General features: G+C 39.1%; 1 protein-coding gene across 1 annotated transcript in view; it reads left to right on the top strand.

Moving 5' to 3' along the window:
* Nucleotides 1-23,578, top strand: part of ext1b (exostosin glycosyltransferase 1b) — a 133,096-nt gene that overhangs the window by 91,655 nt on the left and 17,863 nt on the right. The window contains exons 2-6 of the mRNA XM_088601902.1: nucleotides 7,946-8,039; nucleotides 15,587-15,694; nucleotides 18,695-18,814; nucleotides 21,326-21,458; nucleotides 22,108-22,226. Of these exons, the coding sequence (XP_088458028.1) occupies nucleotides 7,946-8,039; nucleotides 15,587-15,694; nucleotides 18,695-18,814; nucleotides 21,326-21,458; nucleotides 22,108-22,226 (574 nt within the window). The remainder of the gene's footprint in view (nucleotides 1-7,945; nucleotides 8,040-15,586; nucleotides 15,695-18,694; nucleotides 18,815-21,325; nucleotides 21,459-22,107; nucleotides 22,227-23,578) is intronic.

Raw genomic sequence — 23,578 nt, 5'->3', positions numbered from 1 at the left:
TGTGTGTCTGTACACTGCAAGTCTCTGATATACATGAACGTCTTACATCTTGTACATTAAACATGGCATTTTGTGGGAGATGTAATATGCTCCACATAATTCCAGTTTGCGTAGTCCATAAACTTTTAGTTTACAGATTTAAAGTTTTAATACAGTCTCGCTGGCTCTGTGTCAACTCGTTTAGGATTGTAGCGCTCTGTTCCCCCTCTGGTGTTTTGAAATGCTAAACTAAAACCTCATTATAGTCAGCGCAAGTTCTGCATAAAGATGGCTACCGACAGCTGTGTGTGTGTTGCATTCAGAACTTCAGGGTGCTGTTGCAAGAGAAGCAGATACACATTGCACTTGCTCTGCTTTCTCATTCCAATGCTAATCATCCTGGAAGAATGAAGCTACATCAATGACTACACCTTTCATAGTCTGCCCTTGGGCTGTTGGCAAAAGGTATTTTTCTTATTAATTTTCAAGGTCACACAAAGATGTTGCTGCAGACTTATAAAAAAGAAATGAATTTCAAAGAACCAAGGCTTGCGTCTTGATTCATACAATAATTACCTTTGCTGTCTCTCTGCTCACTCTTTAGCTTAGAGACAGATTAGCAAGTACTTAGGAAACAAATCCATTTTTTTTTGTTGTTGTTGTTGCGTTATACAAGGTATTAGCTCGCTCTGTTCCAAAAGAAAAAGTCATTATGTGCTCAGTTCATGTTACACTTTATTGTCATGGCTTACTTTATTGTGAAATCATACAAGAAAAGGTTTAAATCATGTGTTACTTCAGGACTTTAAAAACTCAGTGGGGGCAACATCCACGAACCAGTTTAAGCTCTTTTAATTCAGTGCACTCGACTCATTAGTTTACAGAATGTGAAACTGGAAGAGGCTAGGGGCTTTAATTTTTAAGGCACTGGTTCTGGAAGTAGTGTCTTTACTTTGAGCCACATCAGATACTTGGTTTTGTTGTCGAATGCAGTTACGTATTCTTTAGCTGCACTGTATTAATCCATACAGATTATTTTCAGAGGCTCCTCATCTGTTTGTAAAACCTCTTCTTTTCATGTGGGGAAAAAATGAGGACCTGTTCTTGACTTAGCCCAATTTAAGATGATGTATAACAAGATGTTGCTCTGTAGAGCATTGCATTTGTGTGATGAGAAAAATAAATTCTAGTGAAAAATTGTCCATTTCAGATGTCGACTCGTATAAAACAAGACAAAGAACGACAGTTTAACCAGTTTTGGAAATTACAATATCAAACATATTGCCTTATTGATACACTTTCTGCCAGAGTCTGCAGTCTTTATGTAACAACATAAACATGGTTACCAACGTTAGGAGACAATTAAAACCATCTGGTTCTTTTGGTTACTGGTAGCTATTGATAGCTGGATTATATCCATGTTCTTATGTTCTTGGTGTTAAAACGTTCCTTCTATTCCCATTCCCTTTTAATAAGGACTTCCACGTTGATTCCATTTGTATCTTTTGCTTTGTGTTTCAGCGTTGAATCTGTAGAAGTCTGACTGACGTTGGGTTGACTTTGCCAGTGCCTTTCAGTATTTTGAACACTTGGATCGGTCTTCTCCGTTTCAGACTAAAACGATTCCGTTCCATTTACCCTCCCATAAACCCACCAGTTCTGATTTACAACACCACGACCGGCCAGTTCTAACATGCGCCTTCCCTTTTTCCCCCCCCCCCACACATTTCCATCCAGAAGAGAAGTGGTACGTCGGAGGACCGAATCTTTTCTCGCCCAGTGCATTAAAGCGGTCAAAACAAGGAATCATAACTGACGTAGTCTACACAAGCGTTTTATAAGGCTGTGAGACATTAAGACACATGGCACAGAAGGGCAGATTCAAGGAGGCAGCCTAACAAGCGAGGCTCGAACTTAAATTACAGTTCTTTGTAACAGAACATAATTACTGACACTAGACGCACTTTTATCAGGCTGCGAACCTCGGCGGTAAAGAATACTGTGGCTGTCAACCGAGCCAGATCTCGGGCGACAGTGGTGATAACCTCTAGCCTGTCCAATCAGCGAAGGAGCAGAGTGAAAAGGCCCTGGGCTCTGGGAAGGTATGTGCGGCATTGCTGATTAGTCATCAGACATGCACCAGAGGCAGCCTCTGCTAGCAGAGGATAATAGCAAATTAGGAATTCCAGGCAGCTTCTTAATCCAAGTGCTGAGTGAAGCAGGGAAAGGTGAGAGTTAGGTTTCTGGGAGAAGAAAGCAGTCCATCTGTGCCACAGGTTCCCAGATAGAGCTTTTGGACTTTTCCCTGTGAAAATGTCTGCACTCTGTACATGTATAAAGTATATAGACCTGGTATGCTTTTTATTAAAAGGGGCAGTAGCAGCACATTTAACCGAAATATTTGTAATTAATGCAAGACTCTCAAGCATCAAGCTGGACATACTGTAGTCCATACATTGATGTACTTTGCAGTGGAAAAATCAGTGGTAGTGGTAAAAATCAGGCTTGAGAGAGGAGAACTAGGAGTCCTAACTGACTACAGTATAGAATAACCCACTAGTGATCTCGGTACAGCTTGCCTCAACTTCTGTGCTAGAGAGCTCTTCGTAGTGAATGGTGTTATAATTCAGGAGCCCTCCTTATTCTGTTTTTATGTCACAGAGTTTCTTGTCAATGACAGTAGCATAATTAAGAGTGGTTTGTTTGGTGTAATTTTATAAATTAGGCAGTGAAGGCATGGCTTTGACCCAAAAAAAAAGCACTGACAAGATAATATTTAAATGATTCTGGGAGCACCATGTTTTTGTTTCCAGTAAACTCCTTGGCTTCCGACCAGAAACTATTAAAGACAGCCAAGTTATTACATTATATCTCAAATTAAGCCGTGAAGAGTCTGTTTACAGCTGTGCACTCTGAAGAGGTGGTAATTACAGTATATTTTTAAGCAAGGTGTTGCATTCAGTTCATCTCTTTAAAATACGAGGTGAGGGTAAAATATTCAGTTGTACATTTGAAGTCTTAGTATTACTAAACAGCTATAGTTTTTTTGTAATGAAACAAAAATAAAATTAGTAAATGTGAGTTTATATAGGCATCCCATATTTATGTCTCGGAGCTTTTATGATTGTTAGACTGGCTGTGGTTTGTCATTGATGATCTTTATCCCTATAGTGGACATTCAACACTACTGTCAGCCTTCTACATATAAACAGCAGGTGTAGAGGAAGAATCGCCTGCTCTTTGTGAGAGAAACTACATTTCTTTTTAAAGACTTGGTTAGGAATGCTGGTGGGGCATTAGAGAGAGTATCAGTTACAGATGATAGTCCAAGAAAGTAAAACAGCTAGTTCTAAGGTGTCTCCTTGTCATTGTAGCTACAGGACAAGCAGATTTGCCTTTGTGTGCTTTGTGGCCTGTTGTTCAGAGCACTGACCGAATGAAATTCCAGAGTCCCTAGGTGTCGTATTGTGTTGGCTTGCTCTGTTGAAAGATTAATAATACCTCCGTGGATCAATCTGTGAGATGTTGTGCATCAGTCACAGGCTGAAGGGTCATCAATAGCAGAGCGCCAGGCACAGACAGAATTGAGTTATGAATTATAGTGTATGGTACAAGCCCTGCACAGAAACTGGGCTGTTTATCCCAAAAGCTTTTTGGGTGAGAATCCAGCATCTGAGACCCTGCTTAAAATTCCTCTGCCCAAGCTCAGTAAGACACAGGCCCAGGCAAGCTCTGCATTTTGAGTAACACTCTCCAGGACCTGTGTGCTTAGGAGAATAAACTAATTGGAAGCTGGTGTACACAATTGGAGGCTCCACGTCGTTATAAGGTAAGGTCGAGGTAATTGATTAGAATTTCTTTATAGGATTTCTCTTTCTTGAGTTAGAATAAGAAAATATCCATTTTTGAAATGGGGGTGAAGTGGCAGAAATGTCATCAACTGGAAAAAGAGTGGAGCTGGCATCTCCAGTTGAGAATGTTCTTCCACCCTTAAAAAACGTCATCTTTTCTATTATCACTGCCCCGGTCATCTCTCTGAAGGTGGCGTACCCACTTTTGTTCTTCGACGTCACCTTAGTATGTCTTTTTTTTTTTAAATGAAGAATTTCCGTTCTCAAACAATTCTAAGATTTTTGTTTACTCCCTGACCTTCACATGCAGCTGAGATCAGACAGAAGAAGTAGCCTTTTTTTTTTAATTGACTTTTAACGTTGGTCATCCTGCATTTCTTCATAGTCCCCTTTAAAACCCATTTGAGCTTTGAAGTTAGTTTTGCAGTTTAATTAATACAGCATGGGATTTTATTTACACTCAGCAGGGAGGCCCCTAATCCTCTCACAGCAGCCTTTTCTTGTGCAAATTAGCTGTACATGGTTATTTAAGCAAATGGACCTGCATGGCACATTCTTCCTAATTACAGAGTTTTTGAATGGAAATTGGGAAGCTCCGATGTACCGGTCTTGTATGCGGCAAAGCATAAAAACGTCAAGTGTGAGACTGCGTGTGAAGGAAGTACATTTTTTGTTTGTTTGTTTGTTTTTGTTTTTTCTTGCTTTTCTGACGCGTTTCCTTCCTTTTATGTGTGCCTTTGTTGAATTAATGGTTGGTAGACTTTTGAATGTGAAGTTTTTTCCCCTCCGACAAAGAGCAACTTGGCCGCTTTCTTATCGAAAACCAAAGCCCTTCCATGGGAAATAGGTGCTGTTAATCCTAATGTTCTCAGAAGGGTTTAGGCTCCTAAACAAGGCCACTTCTGTCTGGTAACAGTGGGCTAAGTGAAGCAATTCTGTTGACATGCAGCTGCTAACTGCAACTCATTTCCCTACTGCACTTTTTCACACAAAGCTTTGCTGTTTGTTCCGATTTAAAAAAAAAAGTAATTCCTTTCTGTGGATTATCACCTCTGGCAAATGAAATGACTATGGGATATTACTCAATGTGTGTTGTATTGCAGCTCTAATCTTCCAGACGCTTCAAAGTCCTTTGTATAATGTCTTGCTATTTGGCAGGAAGCTTGTCTTGTGTCCTTGGGATACTGTATTGTGACCAGACTTTTGACACGTCAATAAAGGAAACTTTTCAACTTTATTAGTTTGGCTTCTTAACTTTTATTTTTGTTTTGGGTTAGGTTTAGTCCAAAGGATGCCAAAACACTTGACATATAAGTGGGGACCTGTTTCATCTATCATTAAGGACAGCCCCCACCTGGGTGACGCGTGGAGGCCATTGTGCACACAGTAATTGCTCAGAGCGGAACTTAAAAAGATCACCAGGGTTAACTAATTCCTTACACCGTTATAATTCCTGACACTTATACAGCGCTTTTCTGGACACTCCACTCAAAGCAGTTTACAGGTAATTGGGGACTTCCCCGGGTAATTGGGCAGCATCCACCTGGACGATGTGACGGCAGCTATACTGCGCCAGCATGGTCACCACACATCAGCTATCAGTGGGGAGGAGAACGGAGTGATGGGGATTATTAGGAGGCCATGATTGGTAAAGGCCAGGGGGGAAGTTTGACAATACCCCTACTCTTTTTGAGAAACGCCCTGGGACCACAGAGAGTCAGGACCTCAGTTTTACGTCTCATCCAAAGGATGGGTAGTTTTTACAGTAAAGTGTCCCCGTCACTATACTGGGGTGTAAGGACCCATGCGGACCACAGAGTGAGCGCCCCCTGCTGGCTCCACTATCACCTCTTCCAGCTGCAACCTTAGTTTTTCCCAGGAGATCTCCCATCCAGATACTGACCAGGCTCACACCTGCTTTGCTTTAGTGGGTAGCCAGTTGTGAATTGCAGGGTGATTATAGCTGCTGGGCAAATGGCCTTCTCCTTCAAATAGTACCATGGGATCTTGAATAACTGAGTAGTCCGGACCTCAGTTTAACGTCTCATCCAAACGACAAAACCAAACGATAGCTGGTGGTTTGTAGGCTTGTGTTTTTCATGTAAGCCAAGAGGCTATTTTATTGGTTACTAAGGATGTTTAAAATATTGTAACAGTGCTTAGAATTTAAAACCAGAAGAATACTTATAGTTTAAAACCCCATTATATATATTTTTTTGTTTTGGAAAAGCCATTTTCCCATTTTTTTAGCCTTAATGTGGGAATACGAAAGTCATTTAAACAATATGGTAAAATAAACATTTAGTGCCTGTGTGCAGGTACTGGAATTTGTTTTAACAGGGCTTGTGCCCTTGTCCCCTGTAGAATGAAGCTGCTTGAACAGCAGAAAAACAAACCTGGCCTCTTCCAGTTGACGCGTGAAGGGGCCGGCTGTCATCTGTTTATTCCGGGGTTTTTTTTTTTCCTTTACCTAGCTTTATCAATTACAGCCTATACATGTCAGGTGGAACCAGGTTTCAGTCTTGCCTCATTAAGTTCACAAGTTGATAATTCTGTTTGCGAGCAATTAAACAATCCACCAGAGAGACAGGAGAGTGAGTGCGCCTGTGGGTTCAGGTGTAGTTATAGCAACTGCGTGAAAACGTGTTGGCGGCCTGCCAGCCCCAATGAGCTCTGTCGTTCCTGCAGGGTCTGCGCGGACGAGTCTTCAGCTCCTTACCGACTGCTCACAGTGGCTTTGAACCACTTTTTTCAGTTCAGTTTTCCAGGCTGGGGGCTGCAGCTTTTCTTAAACCACCAAGCGTAGTTTTCTGAGGCTTATTTTGCTGCTCCAAAGGTGATGTCAGTAGGAGTCACATTGCAGCGAAGAGACAGGTGATTATCCTACCCATTCTGGGGAGGTTCTGCCCTGATTAGGGCCACAGAGTGCTGTTTTGAAGGTTACAGAAGCCCACAGGGATAGCTGTCTCTGTGTGTACATTAGAATTCTTTTCATGTAAATTACGGCTCATTTTTATTACCTGTGGATTTAACAAAGTTATGTACATTTTTAGCAGCTTCAACATTTTTTGGCATGGGTTTTCCAGTGTTCAGCAGATGTGTTCAGCAGTCTAACCGTACTGGTAACTAGAAATCCAGGGATGTCCGATACATTTTTGGTTTTCGTCTATGAATAAAAAAAAAAATTGGTCTCAAATTCTCTTTGTGAGGACTCTTTTGGACATAAGCGAGATCAGATTGCTTCCTACATGAATCTTAAAAAAAAACTGAAAGATATCCACATCTAGTCCAGGAGTGTAAATAGCTTTTAATTTAAAAAACTGTTAAAATATTGATGACACTTAGCTTATTATTTATAAGTCACACTAAATACTTTAAATTAATTGACTATTTATACATACTTTGATGTTTTATATTACTAAATAAAATGTTAAAGGTAAACAAATGCAGTGTTGGAGTTTTAATTTTAAATAACGTGTTAGACATGATCAATATACCACTTAAGACCCAAGTGATTCTCGGTGAGATACTGGGTCCTAAACATTTTTTCCTGGACTCGGAATACTTCAGAATGTATTATACAGCACTTCACAAACTTAGCTTTTATTTTGTTGTGCATGCTACATTTAATGATGCCGTCCTTAGTGTTCAATATGCTATGCATTATGATGATGTTCTTGTCTTCAAAGCAAGAGAAGTCATATTCTTGTATTGATTGGCAGCCATATTATTGTTACCACAAAGAAATATGGAGGGCAATTTGAGCCTGAAGCGCTCCAGCCTCTACTGGAAAGTATGTTGTTCCAGTAAGTCCAGACTCTGTCGGGCTTTTTATGTAATATGATCCTCATCACAGGTGCTTCAGTTACATCATGTATACAGTACATTACCTTGGTCCTTAAAAGGTTTCAACAGCACACGTCTGAAAACAGTATTAAGTTGTTGGTTTATTATACCTGTAATCCAGATTTTTTTTTTCCGTTCATTGTGAGAAGAGCCATGGAAATTTCTCTGGTCATCCTTGCAGCCAAACTGTTTAAATGTCGATAAATTTCCCTGCTGTTGTGGCATCGAGAATGAAACTGAAAGGCCTCTTCTCTTGTCTTCTGTGGCAGGTATGACTACAGAGAAATGCTGCACAACGCCACCTTCTGTCTCGTCCCGCGCGGGAGGCGACTGGGGTCTTTTCGGTTTCTGGAAGCCTTACAGGTAAGCATCCGAGATTCCGCTCCGCCCCAAGCGTTGGGTGGCTGTGGGAACAACCAGGCTGGGACTCATTTTGATTTAAGACGGCGGACGCGTTACTGATCGTTCACCTACGGTTATGTATTTTAACTTCTTATATCTTAGAAGGCTGTTTAATTATACACGTCATCCCTGCCAAGGTGAGGAAATCTCTGTTGGGAGGGGTGTATGACACGTTTACCTTAAGCTGCAGCCTCATATTGATTTCCGAATGTGACGTGGAGCACTAGCTTCTAATTGTGTGTAGTGATGCATTCCGTGGTTCTCTAGCCTGAGTTCGATAGTGAGTATCATGCTAATGCCCTTCAGTTGACCGTAGACCTAAGAGGGCTGCAGGAAAGTGGTCATTGCTCACTTTTCTTCGCCCATGATAAATATCGAATGGCTTCGACCGCTCTGTTACGTATCCTGTAACAGAGCTTAAAGTAATGAACCAAATAAAGCCTTCAACATATTTTCATGTGGTTGCTTAGAATAACCTACATATGTACGTAATCATAGCATTTTTTTTTGTTGCTTGTGCTTTCAGAAATGTCAGACTCATCTGACCATAGTATATGGTGTTCATTTTGCATATGAGATATATTGCATATTTCATATCATGTATAGTTATAGTAATTTTCAGCCTGTATGAATGCTACTTTACTCTAATTGTATGTGTAAAGCATATTGGTTCAGCAATCCTGTACATTCTATTCTTTCTGCTGCTTATGTGACAAGGGCTGGAGAAGACGCAGTACAGCTCCTGCTGTGAAACCTCAAGGCTTAACTCGGGCAGTTCTAAATTAACACTTCTCTCAATTGGCTTTTAGCTGGCATATAACAATTAGGTTTGTGTGCCCATCGGGCTTTTATTATAAGCACCGTATCTGGTTTACGGTGATAAGGGTGATATGGTATTTAAGCACATATTTTCATGCATAAAGAAAAAAGACTGGAAGTGTTAAGTAAATACCGCCTTTGTTGAAAGGCTTGATCATTTCAGTCACAGCAGTTCAGAATTGTTCTACTTCAAAATGAAATCTGAGAATATCATCATAGTGATGCAGTTTCCCATGAACATCCACATTGCTTTAAAAACGGATATTTCCTGTGTCTTGAAAAAGAGGAGGCAGACTTACTGCCCTGAACTCCCTTAACTCCTGAAGGCTTGTTAGGAAAGAAGTAAGCTGATATCAGACATTGTTTAAATAAGCTATAAATGATGTTCATTGCTGTCAGTTCAACGTTCATAATTAATATAATAATCTAAGGGTCAAAATACTGTAAGAAAAAAGAAATCCCATGCATATTATTGATCCAAATGAAAAATACCAACAAGGAGCATGACATGTGCTTGCTGACGTACGATAAGGTTAAAATGCTTACGCCCGTTGATAATGGGTGAAAGTGTGCTGGTAAGTTTCAACAGGACAACAGATAAACTCTGTTAAGTGGTTACCCTGAACATAAGTACAGTAAGTCCTGTGAGCTTCAGTAAACCTATTGAGAGCTATTAGGTTGAGCACTTAAAAGAAGAAGAAAATAACATTGTAGCGGGGAACTCCACTTGCAGCTTTGAATGTAATTTTGAACTTGAGGATCCTCAGATTGACAGACAGCAGTCGTGACGGCAAAGCAGTGTGTGTGCGTGCGTGCTCAGGACAGAGCATATTTTTTTAGATTTCCCCGATGAGCTGAAACCTTGATTGCACTTGCATTTGGGCTGTTATTGTCAGCCTCAGTTCGACTCTGCGGGAAGACCTTGAAAGTCCTACAAAAGGATGAATCATTAAGGTGCTGGCGGGATTATCCTTCTCTGCTTCTGTCGTTACAGTGATCGCGGAGGGCTATATTGCAATCAAACTGCCAGTTCTGCTATTATCCTTCAGGTTACTGCTGTACTGACAAAAAGGGTTAACTGCTAGATCGGTATCCCACTTAATTGGGACTACCGACAATACATCAGAAGCCTATTTTCCTAAAGTGTTTGGAGACGATGGTCACACACACATTGTACTCAAAATGCCTCCTTACCGTGCAAGTACTCATATACAGTAGATGGGTAGGGTTTCCACTCTCTGAAATAGTAATGAATCATGTATAGATTAAGTGCAAATTTTCTTAGCTCCTGTCATGTTTTGTTATATACTGTAGATGTATACATGTAATCACTTTCTGGGACCAGATAGCATATTAGTAGATGGGTTGTGGTGAAACAGTGTACCTAGGTAATTTAATATTTGTCATTTAAAAATGGCAGAACTACCTCTCGTTGTGTGATTTTATGAATGAAATTCATTCTCTTATCTTTATATATCTAATGTAATGTTCCTATACCAATACTCACAGAATTGTGTATGTCGGCCTACATTCTGGAGTCTTAATCTTGATATTGATAAGATACTGTAGTTTTTAATATTGGACAGAAACTTTGACTATACAGTGGTGCTAGAAAGTTTGTGAATTTTCTGAATTTCTGCATAACTTTGACCCAAAATATGGTCATAAAAATTAGGAGATCCCAATAAAACAAACAACACACAAAAGGATATACATTTTCATTCATTTATTGATCAGAATGATCCAACACTAAATGTCTTTGTCTTTGTGAACCTGTGTGACCCCCTTGAGCAGCAGTGACTACAACCAAACGTTTACGGTAACTGTTGATCAGTCCCGCACATCGGCTTGGAGGAATTTTGGCCCATTCACCCTTCCTGCTTCCGTTCCTCATGTTCAGTAGAATTTACTGAATTATCTTCACCAGTAATGGTATATAGTTGTTGGCAATGTGTGTAATGTAAGTGACCTGAGATGAGCAAGCTTTTTTCTTCTCTACATTTCATTCTGAGGCCTGTGTTGATGAATGAGTTCTTTTTGAAACCTCCGTGCTGCACGTTTGTTACAATAACGCTGCTTTTTGAAAATCCTGCCCAAGATGTCTGCAGTGACTATATCCTCTTTAAAGAGAGATGAAAGTGATTAATTTTCTTTAGGTTGTGACACTGGATTCCAGCCCTGCTGGGAAAAACAGGAGAGTTCAGAATGCTTTGCTTCAGAGTAACGGCTACATATAAGTCACGTCTGCTGCTTCGAAGATGTCGGTGCCTTTGACCTTCTTAAACATCTCGAGTTTCTTTTAATCAGTTCTACAGTCTCTAATTCATACTTCATGGCTTAATCCTGATATTACAAATCTTTGACACTTGTCCTCCTTAGTCATACCAGTTCCGCTGTGCACATTGAAGAAAGGGTCAGCTTTTTTTTTCTTTGACCTTTTAATATGTCATGTCCTTGGATTTACTTAATGCGGCCTCATTTCCACAAGACAATAACCTACTGTACTGTAGTATTTCATAGCATAATCCATTATTAATCAACTTAATTGCTTTAGGCACAGCTTAATTCCTTGAGTTTTTAATCACCTGGTTACTTCATGTTCCTTCTTTTGTCTTTGCAGTCACTAAGACTTCATTGCCCAACTAACTGCCTTTTTTATGTGTTCTTATAGAAGGTATTTTTTGGAGGAAATCTATTATATATAGTAATAGTCATTACGCTTAAAAAAGCAAAGCTACAAATGCAATTTGCTGCCTAGATATATACTGTAGCCCCATAATGCACATGATCATTGTACAGGCTATTAAAAATAAAATGGGTTGTTCATTCAAAGATGCAGTATGAGAGGCTTAATTTTTAATTGGGAGTGCATACATTCAGAACTAGAATTGTAGAGTCAATTATAGCTGAGATTCCCTTATTTTTTTAATAATTCAGCACATAGCAGCTAGAGAATGGTGCAGAGTGTTGCAAGCCCTATTTAATTTAATAAGGGGTTACAAGAAACTGCTGTCATGCTGGGATTTTGAGCGACAGGGATGATAGTCCTCAGCTGTATATATGATACACTATATTTTGGTATTGCTTTCCTTTTTTGTCATATCTCCCTTTAGCTCAGGAAAAGCCATGTTATCAAATGACTGATCCTATAGTCAGAGCATTATGTACTCCTGCTGGAATTCAGCTCCTACAGAGGCATGGCGTTTAAACAACAAGCAGTAATAGGTGAATGAGACCATTACCTTTCTTTAATTGCATCATCTTAGAAGTCCAGTCCTTAAACTGTTATTTTCTGTTTAATTGTGATTAGTTAACATATCTAACGTTTTTTTGTCACTTCTAACTGAACAGTGCACATGTAATACAAAGTCTTTGTTCATTCAGCATATTAGTCACAAGTATATCATTCATTTGGATAATGACAAAAGGCATGTTTCCTTTATTGTTTCCTTTATGTGTGTGTGTATAATTTTATAGTTTTAGTTTTGATTTAGTGGTGAATTTAAGTATCACATCTGCTCCAGACTGGAGCCATATTAAACAGTTTGTACAGTTATTGCATTCATATTTTTCAGAAGCTTTAAGTGCTAAGTATTATTGCTGACTTCTTTATTAGAATTTGAGCCATGCAAACATTTACAGCTGCTGCAGGTCATAAGACAAGCACTCTCAGGAGTCAGAAGTTAAGCAGTTTTAGAACAGTTCAGAAAAGGAATATATGCATGTTTTGTCTTAAACATTTTGAAAATCTGTGAGAATAGAATCTCCAGTTTTGAAATAGCCAAAAGCAGAATACAAAGTTCTACAGCACTGCGTTAGGCATAGCTGGGTTAGATTTGACCTTTTTCAGATTATTGCTACAGAACTAAGCAAGAGACATGTTTATCTGCAGTTTTCAATGACTGACACAAAGCTAAACGGATTACAAAGAGTGTAGGAATCCAGAAAGGTGGCATCAGACACTGTCAAGGTACTGCTTTTATTTGAGATAACACGTGATGCCCTCTCTTCTTTCAGAGGATTGGAAGCACCCCATAAACCTAAGTGTTATTCATGATAAATAAACCCCCCAAGGGTCATCCAATTTAAACAAAGCAAACCATTTTCAATTCTCATGCCATCCCTCGGTGGAGTTGAGGTGTTCTGTAAAACACCTGCTTAGTTTTCCTGTTGTTTTTCACTGGCGGAAAAGCGCCAGAAAGAAATTAATAAAATTAGAATTGAAATGATACAGTAGTTCTGCCTCGAAGCTCTTTTTCATTTTTCTAATTTTTTTTTTATTCTACTCTCACCACAGGCAAAGCTAACATCAGGAGTTTATACTGTTAGTTAGGAGGTGGAAAGGGTAAAGCAAGATGGGCAAATAAATTGCTGTTCAGAAATTCTGTTTCAAGAGATTCCCCACCGGTGCAAATCGCCTGTGGGTTCAGGGAACTTTGATCTGAGAATGGCAAGAGTGCTAACTAGACAAGAATGCGAAATCTGCTTGTTCGCTTCAGCGATTGTGAATACCTTCCCAGCCCACTGAAGTGTTTTTTTCCCCCCTCTTAAATTATAGAGTAAAAAAAATACATAGTGTCCAGTGGTATCTGTTTCTGAATTCTTCCTGACTTAAAGACTATGCTAGAGAGAATGGAACCATACCCTTTTGTGAGTGAACTGTACATGGCAGGATTGAAAAGACTTATTTGAATGATCAAAAACTTTTCCACATCATACTTCTAAGATCACCTCAAAGGCCACAGTAAACAATTAACCGCCTAAAGTTTGAACTTTTTTTTATGCTGTTCCTATTTCACTAGTGCGTTAAGCCTTGTGAAACTTTGGATGTGCTCTTGTTCCACTCTACTCTTGTAAAGGTGAAGAGGTAGCCCTGGGACGAATATAGCAGCATTCTGACTGAAAGGTATTTGTATTATAATCAAATGTAACTTGTATTTTTTCCTCAGTGCACAATTGAAGAGTGTCTTAAGATGTTGGCGTTGGTTAGTGCCCATTATTGTAGAAGGGCCTTTTCCCCCCTTGTGCTCCGGGTATGACTGCAGTTGTTGAAGAAAGGGGTGTAGCTCTATAGGCTCTTATCTGGAAATTTCTAGAAGATGGCCAGCAAAACATGTGACCGTGTGGTCGCCTGGATAGACAGATTGAGGAGAATGAGATTATAGCAGGGAAAAGAGCCAAAACAAGATCTGAACAAGCAAGTTATTGAATGAACTTTCTTTGCCACTGAATTCCCCCTGAATGAACTAAAATCTGTGAGCTATTGGACACTAAAGGGACTTGGCAAAGTGCTTTATTTTCCTACTGCTGTAACTTTTTTTAAGTTTACTTTTTTTAATTCTAGCACCCTGATTCTGTCAGTTATTTATTTTGTTTTTAGTAGTTTGAAAAAGAAATGTGCATATTGTATTTGCCCAAGAAATGACTAGCTTTTCATCACAGATTATTTCATTATTTTTGCCTTGCTTGTTTCCATTGCCTAGAACAGTCTAGCAATATAAGTCCGGTGTATGGGGTACATATAAAATCTAGTTACTCTTTTGTTTCATCAGTGTATGATGCTGGACTGAGCAGTAAGGTTCCTATCTGTCTGCAACAAAAGCATTCTTGTTGTTCCTTACCCATATCACAGCTGCATCAGTTGGCTTGAACTACACAACAATCAGTGTAATGTTCACCACAACAACAGCACACATCTTCTGGCAGGTCTGTGGAGGGCAAAATTACATTCACTTGTCCATAAAACTCAAAACCACTATCTCTTCTGTCACCTCGGTGTTCTCTGGCCCAGATTAGATACCTGTTTCATCAACATGTTAATCATGAACATCCTCCATGCATGCACATTGTTTCTATGCAGTCATTCTGCATTGATTATTTCTGGCATTTCTTGTTTTCTAACAACTGCCGCCTTAAAACGATTGCTCAAATGGACCAAAAAGGAAAAAGAGAGCACTGGGCTGATGTCCTCTCCCTCAATGTTTCCTGGCTTCTCTGGGTTTGTCTATTTTTGAAGCAGAAATCTCACTCTGGGCGGTTGCTCTCACAGGTGGCTCGCTTTCAGTCATGCCCATAGTAACCAAGCAATCTTCATTATGGAAGTGGGTTTTGGTTGTATCTTTTCACTGTTCTTCTTTTAATTAAAGTCACCTCTTTTTGAATGACTGTTACGGGTTCATAATTGCCCGATTTCAGCATTTTGTGTTCATCCTGAGTTCCGAACACTGAGTATCTGGTGTTTTTTTTATAAAATCACATGACTTTAGCTCCATATTTCTAATACCAAGTAATAATGCGATTCAAATGATAAAAAAAAACTAGTACATGTTTTATAGGCTGTTGATGTATTTCAATCAACGTTCAACTGCACATCTATTTTTATATCTAAAGTATAAAATAGCTTGGGGGCTTATTATATGAATGTATTTATATGTCAGAGTTATACTCTAGAGGTCCCTCCCTGTAAAACTAGAGATCTCCCAACTCAGATTCAAAAGCCTATATTTGCCAAACTCAGCAGCAGTAAAAATGATTAAAAAACGTTCTTCAGTGGCCTATTTCTGGGTTGTTTCCCCCCTCCTTTATTTGTTCCTAGCTGATGCTATTTTCGTTCAGTGTTATTTTTTTTCCACAAGATCATGTTGTCAAAGTAATTTACAGAAATGTAAATTGTACTGCTTGGCTTCCAGGCTGCCTGTGTCCCCGTGACACTCAGTAACGGATGGGAGCTGCCTTTTTCAGAAGTAATCGATTGGAACACAGCTGCTGTCATAGGAGACGAGAGATTGCTGCTGCAGGTAAGGAGCTGAGCTGGGCTACAGTTCTAATCAGGCTGCTGAGGCCCCAGCGAAAGTGTATGATTGCTGTATGAGCACAGAAATTCACCTTCTTTTTTTTCTGCAAGGGATTCCTGGTAACAGGAAGGCTCTTGTCTGCTATGTGAGCTGGTATTTGAAAGTTTTAATTGAGGTCTTTTTTGCACTTAAGTGACATTTTAAGCTGTAACACTTTTCAGCTGCTGTACATAAAAGGCAAAACTAACAGGGGGCAAAGCTGCCAAGTTCCATTTTCTTTATTTGGTAAAAAAAAAACACACACACACGACAGGGGCCCCGTGTGGTAATGTATTTTTGTATGCTGTTTGCAAGCTTGTTGTGCAAACTGAGAAAAAAATAGATCAAGGTCTGTACTTGCGTGGAACTTTTTTGAAAAAATTGTGTGGGAGCGAAGTTTGTTCTGGAATGAGAATACTAGTCATAGCTTATGTACTTTCACAAAGTTGTCAATTTGTTTTAAGCCCTCTGACCAGCAATACAGCTGGTGCAGTGAGGCATTGCAACTTGCCAATCACACGAAAGCTCGTTAGGAGCACTTTTACCCAGCGAGGTCCAGGTGGAACAATGCCTGATCAGGTCATCTTGAAAAAGGCCTTAACTCAAAGCTTAGGTCACTGCAAGAAAAAGGCCACGCTTGGTCAGTTTTCTGTGCATTCCATAAGGCATCGATTGTCACCAGAAGCAAGGGAGAGGGCCATTGGCATGCTGCAGGAAGATGTGTCATGTGCCAGCGTTGCCAGACACTATGGAGAGACACTGTGTCCCAACTGCAGAGAAAGTTTCAGCAGACCAGCAGGACAGATGACCGTCCAAGATCTGGTCGCCCTTGAGTGACCACACCAGAGCAGGACCGACACATCAGACTGGTCTATCTCAGAGATTGTTTCAGATCTGCCACCCATACTGCTGCTGAAACTGCCAGCAGACACAATGCCCGCATCAGTGACAGGACAGTGAGGCTCCATGCTGCTGGCCTTAGAGCAAGGTGACCTGTCAGAGGCCCTCTGCTCACACCTCCTAGACGTCACACCCGACTGGCTTGGGCCAGACAGAGGCTGCGACGGACTCGTCAGCAGAGGCATCAGGTCCTCTTCACAGATGAGTCACTCTTCAGCCTGTTCCACGCAGACGGGAGGGCCAGAGTGTGGAGGAGGGGCTGTTACGTTTCCTTTTTCCATCAGTATATAAAAATGCTCCATTATCACTAAATCAACACCACGTTCAGTTAATATATGACTTTGGTCTTGTTATGTTTATTAGAATAGATAAATACTTTGTTCACTACTGTGGAAATTTCTTTGTTTCAGAAAAACATAAGAGTCGTGTAAAATCACGTTAAATCAAAGCAACAGTATGTGATACATAAATAGATGGATAAATAGCTAGGGGGGGATACATGTGCATTGCATTTTATTTCATTTACATTGAATTTAGCAAGTAATTGTTAAACATTGAAGTATATGCATAGAGTATATTGTATATTTACTTTGAAATAGACTGGACTTTTAGTTTGTTTAGCTAAGTGTCATGTGCTTGTATTATTGATTATGGGAATATTGCCAAGGCTTTTCCAAAAGCAACTTTGCAGGAGAAAGCAACAGTGTTTCAAAAGGTATGGCCATGAAGACAATCCCTAATTAACCTTGGTATTGGCTTCTTTGGTTCATTTTCCCAGTGGTTCGTGTTCTTTTTACTGGAATTGAAAGAAGAGGGGGGCAGCAACAGTTAAGGGAAAGATGTTTTTAAAATATAAAATGAAAAATCCAGGCACTTCATAAACGACCTTGATGAGACCGAAAACACAGAGAACATCGAGGAGTAACAGCTTTTAGTTTAAAAAAAAAAAACATTATTGTTTTTCACTTCATATTTGACTGGTGCCCCTTGTCCATTTTTTCAGCCTCAAACGTGGCGGTCCAAGTTGGTTTGACCTGCTCTGTGGCTTCCAACATTGTTCCCCATCTGGCACAACGCCTGAGCGGTCGTCCAGGGAAATGTTTTGTTATGTTACAGTTTCTCATTTCCTGTTTGGAGCTGTGTGGATGTTTTAATAAGCCCCATTGCCGGAGACAGGCTGTAGGAATAGTATCAAGAGACTATTTGGCAGGCTTCCTGCTATTAATTCAGCTACTTTTCTGCCGACTGGTGTTTCCAGAAAAAAAATGTCCGTCTCACCTGGCCAGTGACATGAGTCATTGTCTACTACTGCTTTTTTATTAACAAATTAACAATGGATAACTGCTCATCCAGATTTTAGGTTTGCCTTTTCCGGTTACGTGTCTATTAGTAGCTACTTGGTAAGAAAAATACCTGGTTTCATCAATTTGTATATACTGTACAACACATGTGCACATGTAGCATTTTCAGTGACTGAAATACTGTGGCACTACAGTACTGAACATATTTTATTTACAGTATTTCAGTTTTAATATACAATTTAATTCTATGTATTAAATCTGTTACGTGTGTAAGTCCCATGAAACAGCTCTACAGGGTACACGTATACTTTATCATGCCTGTAGCTTTAAGTGCATAATGCTGTTAATACTGGGTGGGAATTTGAGCTACTCGACTAAATGACTCTATAGCTTCAATTTTTTGGTGCTTAACCTCAGAAAAAAAGAATGCTTGGGAATGTAATGTAATTGACTTCTTATATCATACTCTCTTTCTACTGTCAGCGTTGAGCTATCAGATTACTTATGTGTGCCGCGAATTAGATACCAGAGTGGCTTTTATCCCGGAGCGGGAAAGCAGATAGTCATTGGAGAGGATTCCTTCAATTTTATCCTGGTATATGCCCTGTTTTAGCACAGGTAGGGCTGGTAAAGGTTTCTTAGTAATGTGCTAGTTCTTGCTCAATGAACATCACCACCCTTTCCCTACCCACTGCTACATGAGTCCAATCTGTCTTCATTTCTATATCAATTGATTGCTCATTGTTAATGCCTTGTCTTACAGATCCCATCAACAGTCAGGTCCATCCATCAGGACAAAATCTTAGCACTTAGACAGCAAACACAACTCTTGTGGGAGGCTTATTTTTCCTCGGTGGAGAAGATTGTATTGACTACATTAGAGGTGAGTAAAAGGCTGTGTAGTGCTCACAGCTTTTTATTTAGCCACAAAATGCATGTAATCACCATATTTCCCCTTGTCCTTTAAAACTAACTGAAACCAATGCATAGAGGTGTAAGGAAGTCTAGGGGATCTTATTACAAGATCAGAAATGAAATGTATTCCCCAGATTCATGCAGCTCCTTGAGAAAAAAAGACCTTGATGTTTATGGGTAGAGTTTAACCATTTATGGTGGGTAAAGGCCATAATTTTGGCCATTATTGTAAGGCCATAAAGAACTATCTGCAAATGACATAAGGAATATTAACCAGTGTTTATTTTGAATCATTTCAATTCTGCTTATCATCATCAGGTGTTCAAAACAGTTAGGTATTAATTTAGCGTTTAGTCATAAATATGTTCATTTCCCTAAAGCACTAGTTCTCAAACTGTTTGGACCAAGTACCCCCCCTGATCAAACCAAAGGATCCAAGTACAACCTGCAAGTCATCTTCTCATAGGAACCCCAGAAAATCGCAATGACCAACATGAGCGCACGTGTACGCACACACTCACAGATAATAAATATTATAATAAGCTTTATTTGATATAGCGCCTTTAAAGGTGGCTTCTCAAAGTGCTTTACAGAATGACAAAAGGAACAACAACAATTAAAAGTAAACAATAAAAAAGCACCATTTCAATGAGAGGGGTGAGCCTGTTTGGTCGAACAAAGCAGATTTGAATTCATTGGTCGAGCCATGATACTTAATTCACAACAGAGTCTAACAGATTTTAAATAGTCAGGCAGTTTCTTGACGGCCAAGGCCTCGAGGTGGATGCTGCAGTTCATATCTGGAGCTACCTCTCTAATTCGTGCAACTACACCGCTGTGTTGGCTTGTCATTGCTCTAGCACCGTCTGTACAAACTCCGACACGTTTTATCCAATTGATGCCATTCTCTTCGATAAATTTATTCAGAAGCTGAAACATGTGCTCTCCTGTAGTTCCTATTGGTAGCGGCTTACAGAACAGAAAGTCCTCATGGGACATGCCCTCAAACTCGTATCGAATGTAAACGTGCAAATTGGCCAAATCAATGACATTTATAGGCTCATCTAATTGCAGTGAAACTGCTCATCTTAATGTGCTCTATCAGCGTACTTTTGACATCATCCGCCATATCAATAATTCTATGAGTTACTGTGTCTTTCGGAGGGGGCAGCAGGTCGAGCTGTTTAGCAGCTTTTTCTCCATACAATATGTGTCAGCACGCAACTCTTGTGTCCACTCAAGTATTAGCGCACGCTGTATCATAGTACGTAGGCTATGTATTCGACACAAACTAGTTTTATTAAAATTGAAAATATGAAAACCCGTCCCAGTTTTTCAGTGCACACAACAAAGTTCCATGGTCTTATGGCGTACCGCCTGGTGGCGCTCTGCGTACCACAACTGGTACACGTACCACAGTTTGAGAATCACTACCCTAAAGCAAAGGGAAATGTCCGAAGCCTGATACCAATACTCGATAAGGTACTGTACAAAAATGTTAACGAGATGCTTCTTGGGGCTCATAGTGAATAAGGAAAATGAAACTGGAGAGGCGGTTCACTTTAATGGAGCCACATGTAATCAAATATTAAAATAAAAGATTTTAAAGATGTTCTTTTTGACATCAGTAAGTCTCTCTTAAATGCTAAATATACCCACCATTCTAGTTTTAAATGAACATATGCAGTTTTATGTTTACAGAATAAACTTGTACATCTAATGTGCTTGCTTGGAATAATAACCTTCAGTAGTTATCACATTTGTTTTCAAGAGCGTGTCACTTAAACCTTTCTTGTGAACACATTTCTGCATTGTGTATAAATTCTGTTTTTTACCCTGAATTATAGTCTTTCCATTTTTTTTCTGTCCACAGTTGCATATTTTGCTATGAAGGGTTTTTAATTGATGTCATCTTTGCATCTGAATTGATCGAAGCAGTGAGATTAGTGCTGTTCAGCATTGTTTCTGATCATGGGAATCATTTAATTCTTTTAAAATTACTGTGCAGATGGATTTCCAGCTGTTAGGCATTTTTATACGAGTTTCAGTTGTCAAAAAGAAGTTTCTCAGGTATTACAGCAGAAGGTTTTGGTCTGATGTATGCTGAACCTGAAAAGAGTTATTCAGAGTTTTTGACGTCGTATTTAAAGATAACATTTCCTAGTTATACATTTCAAAAGGTAAAGAAATCTGCACCATACAACACAGTGCTCAAACTGATCTAATTGTTTCCTTAACTAGCTCTGCTTTCTGTGCAGGAATAATGAATTCTCTTTACTTACACCTTTTCAATCAGGTAAATGTGATATTTTCAAATGAATGTTAAAAAACATTGTGGCTTCAAACGCTATCTGTAAGCTCTCTCTCTCTGAGCCTGCAGACCTGCTAGGACACTTCTGTGTTTTAATGTAGAACAGCAAAATCAGAACATTTTATTTTTAGGGATCCGAAACCCAATATATATGTTGTCTTCCCACAGATCATCCGGGATAGAATTTTCAAGCACATATCACGGAACAGCTTAATGTGGAACAGTCATCCAGGAGGGCTCTTTGTTCTGCCACAGTATTCTGCGTATCTGGGAGACTTCCCTTTTTACTATGCTGGTCTTGGTGAGTGCTGGCCAGCAGATGAGCCAAGAGTTAAAACAACATTCTTTGTTTTAGGAATGAAGATAACAATCCAGACTGATGTAGACAGTTGCCTGACATGCAAGGGAATGGATACAAATAATTTGCTATCCAAAGTGCAATCAGTTCACATGCCAATAGTCCTTTTCAGTGTTGAAATGATCCACATCTGACTTCGAAGACAGGTGCATGATAACATCAGCTTTAGTTTTGCCGAAAAGAAGTAGAGCAGGGATAAAGAGATAAAATGGAGGAAGTTGGTAGGGGAAAATTCTTTGAGTACCCTGGACTTGCAGTACAGTATGTATCATAACTTGCATATATTTTATAAATTTGTTGAAAGAAAGAGATGCCACTGTGATACATTCTATTATGGACAGAATGCGTGTGCCTCCTTCACATCTTTTCACAGCTAAATGTATTCATCCATACCAAAACAACTGCAAATGTTTTAATTAAGGCTAACATGCCAGTTTGTATTTATTTTCCTGTGTGCCTTGTTTTAGAATATTATGAGAATATCCGTTATCCTTTGATGTAACATTGTAGCAGTACCTTGGACACATATTTGCATCTGTGAATAACTGCTCAGGAGAATGTATTAACATGGACTACACTGGCTTTGATACAGGTATAAAACCATCCCCCAAGTTTACGGCTGTCATCCATGCAGTGACTCCACTGGTCTCCCAGTCTCAGCCAATCTTAAAGCTCCTGGTGGCTGTAGCCAAATCCCAGTATTGTGCCCAGGTAAGAAAGCCAGCTGACCGCTGTCAATGCATGTTGGCAGAAAATTTGTTCTATTCTATTTATGTTCTACCAGATTAGAGTGAAGATCTAACAATTTAATACTGGTTATTAACAAAAACCAAAGAATACACCGTTGCTATGTGACTCCTATTCCAAAGACACCACGCAGTGCATGTCCAGAATTACATGATTTTCCTGCTTTTTTCACACCTTATGTAATAATGGACATTGGATATGTATTAATGGCTATGATGTCTAATGGATAAATTAAGTATTCATGGATAAAGTAAATAAGAGCAATGATACTTCAACTCTAAAACAAATAAAGGATTAAATATTACAAGAAATGATCCTTCTTCATGTTTTTAGAAAGAAAGATCATTTCTTGTACAGTAGGAAAGTATTTCTGCTACAAATGACAATATTTTAAAATTCATTGTTTTGTTCAAACTTCAGTCACTTTATTTAGTGAAACTGGGAGAGACATGTTCTTCAGAGTGTTTCTAATCCATGCGCTAGGATAAAGGGGAGATATAATTTAATTAAGGCTAATGCTGATTTGTTTTCTTAATGTATTTAATTTGCTGAAGTCCCAATCCATTGGAGCAATTCTGTTAGCTTTTAGCAAGTGGAAATCATTTTTAATTGTGAACATCAGCATGTTAGGAAGTTAGCAGTTTTACATGAACCAGTTAAGAGAAACACTCAAGAGTAAAAGGCAGGTGTCTTCTTGTTCTTGTAGTAATTTCTGCACATCTGAAAAAGTGTCAGGGAAGCCAAATAAGTACACATTCATTAAAGTCACATCCAAATTGATGTCAAAGCTTGAAAAAGCATGTATTAAGCACAATGAATAATGCAATTGAAATCCATCTTGAAAAAAATGAATTTGGAATATGAATTCTCTTAATTTGGATAACTGGAAATTGATCTTTTCATCAGACTGGAAAATTACCCTTATTTAATTTTGAGCCACTTTATTGTATAGTTTGTTTGTTTTTTCTTATTGTTTTGTGTTGACAGATCTTAATATTTATCTATAGTTTAACTTGTGGTCAGGGACTAGATAAAGCATCTGTTGTTAATGTCTTAATAGTTATAACCAGGTATACTGTATATCTAATTTATCAATAATATCAACATCGAGTCGGTACATCTGTTGCTGCTTAAGACATTGCCACATAGCTATTTAATCCAAAAATAAAAAGCTTGAAATTGATGATTGTTTTCCATTAGTTCTATTTATGATATGTATATATAATTCCTTCATGCTGGTTTGACTTTTATTATGATTAGTAGCATGTAGTTAAAAGGTCACCTTGTCAAACATTGAATAGCAACAGTGGTGCTGT

This window comes from Lepisosteus platostomus, chromosome 12 (assembly GCF_059453375.1).
Source record: "Lepisosteus platostomus isolate fLepPlt1 chromosome 12, fLepPlt1.hap1, whole genome shotgun sequence".
In the NCBI taxonomy this organism is placed as follows: domain Eukaryota; kingdom Metazoa; phylum Chordata; class Actinopteri; order Semionotiformes; family Lepisosteidae; genus Lepisosteus; species Lepisosteus platostomus.
Note: the sequence above shows the minus strand (reverse complement) of the source record. Positions and strands in the feature narration are given on the sequence as shown.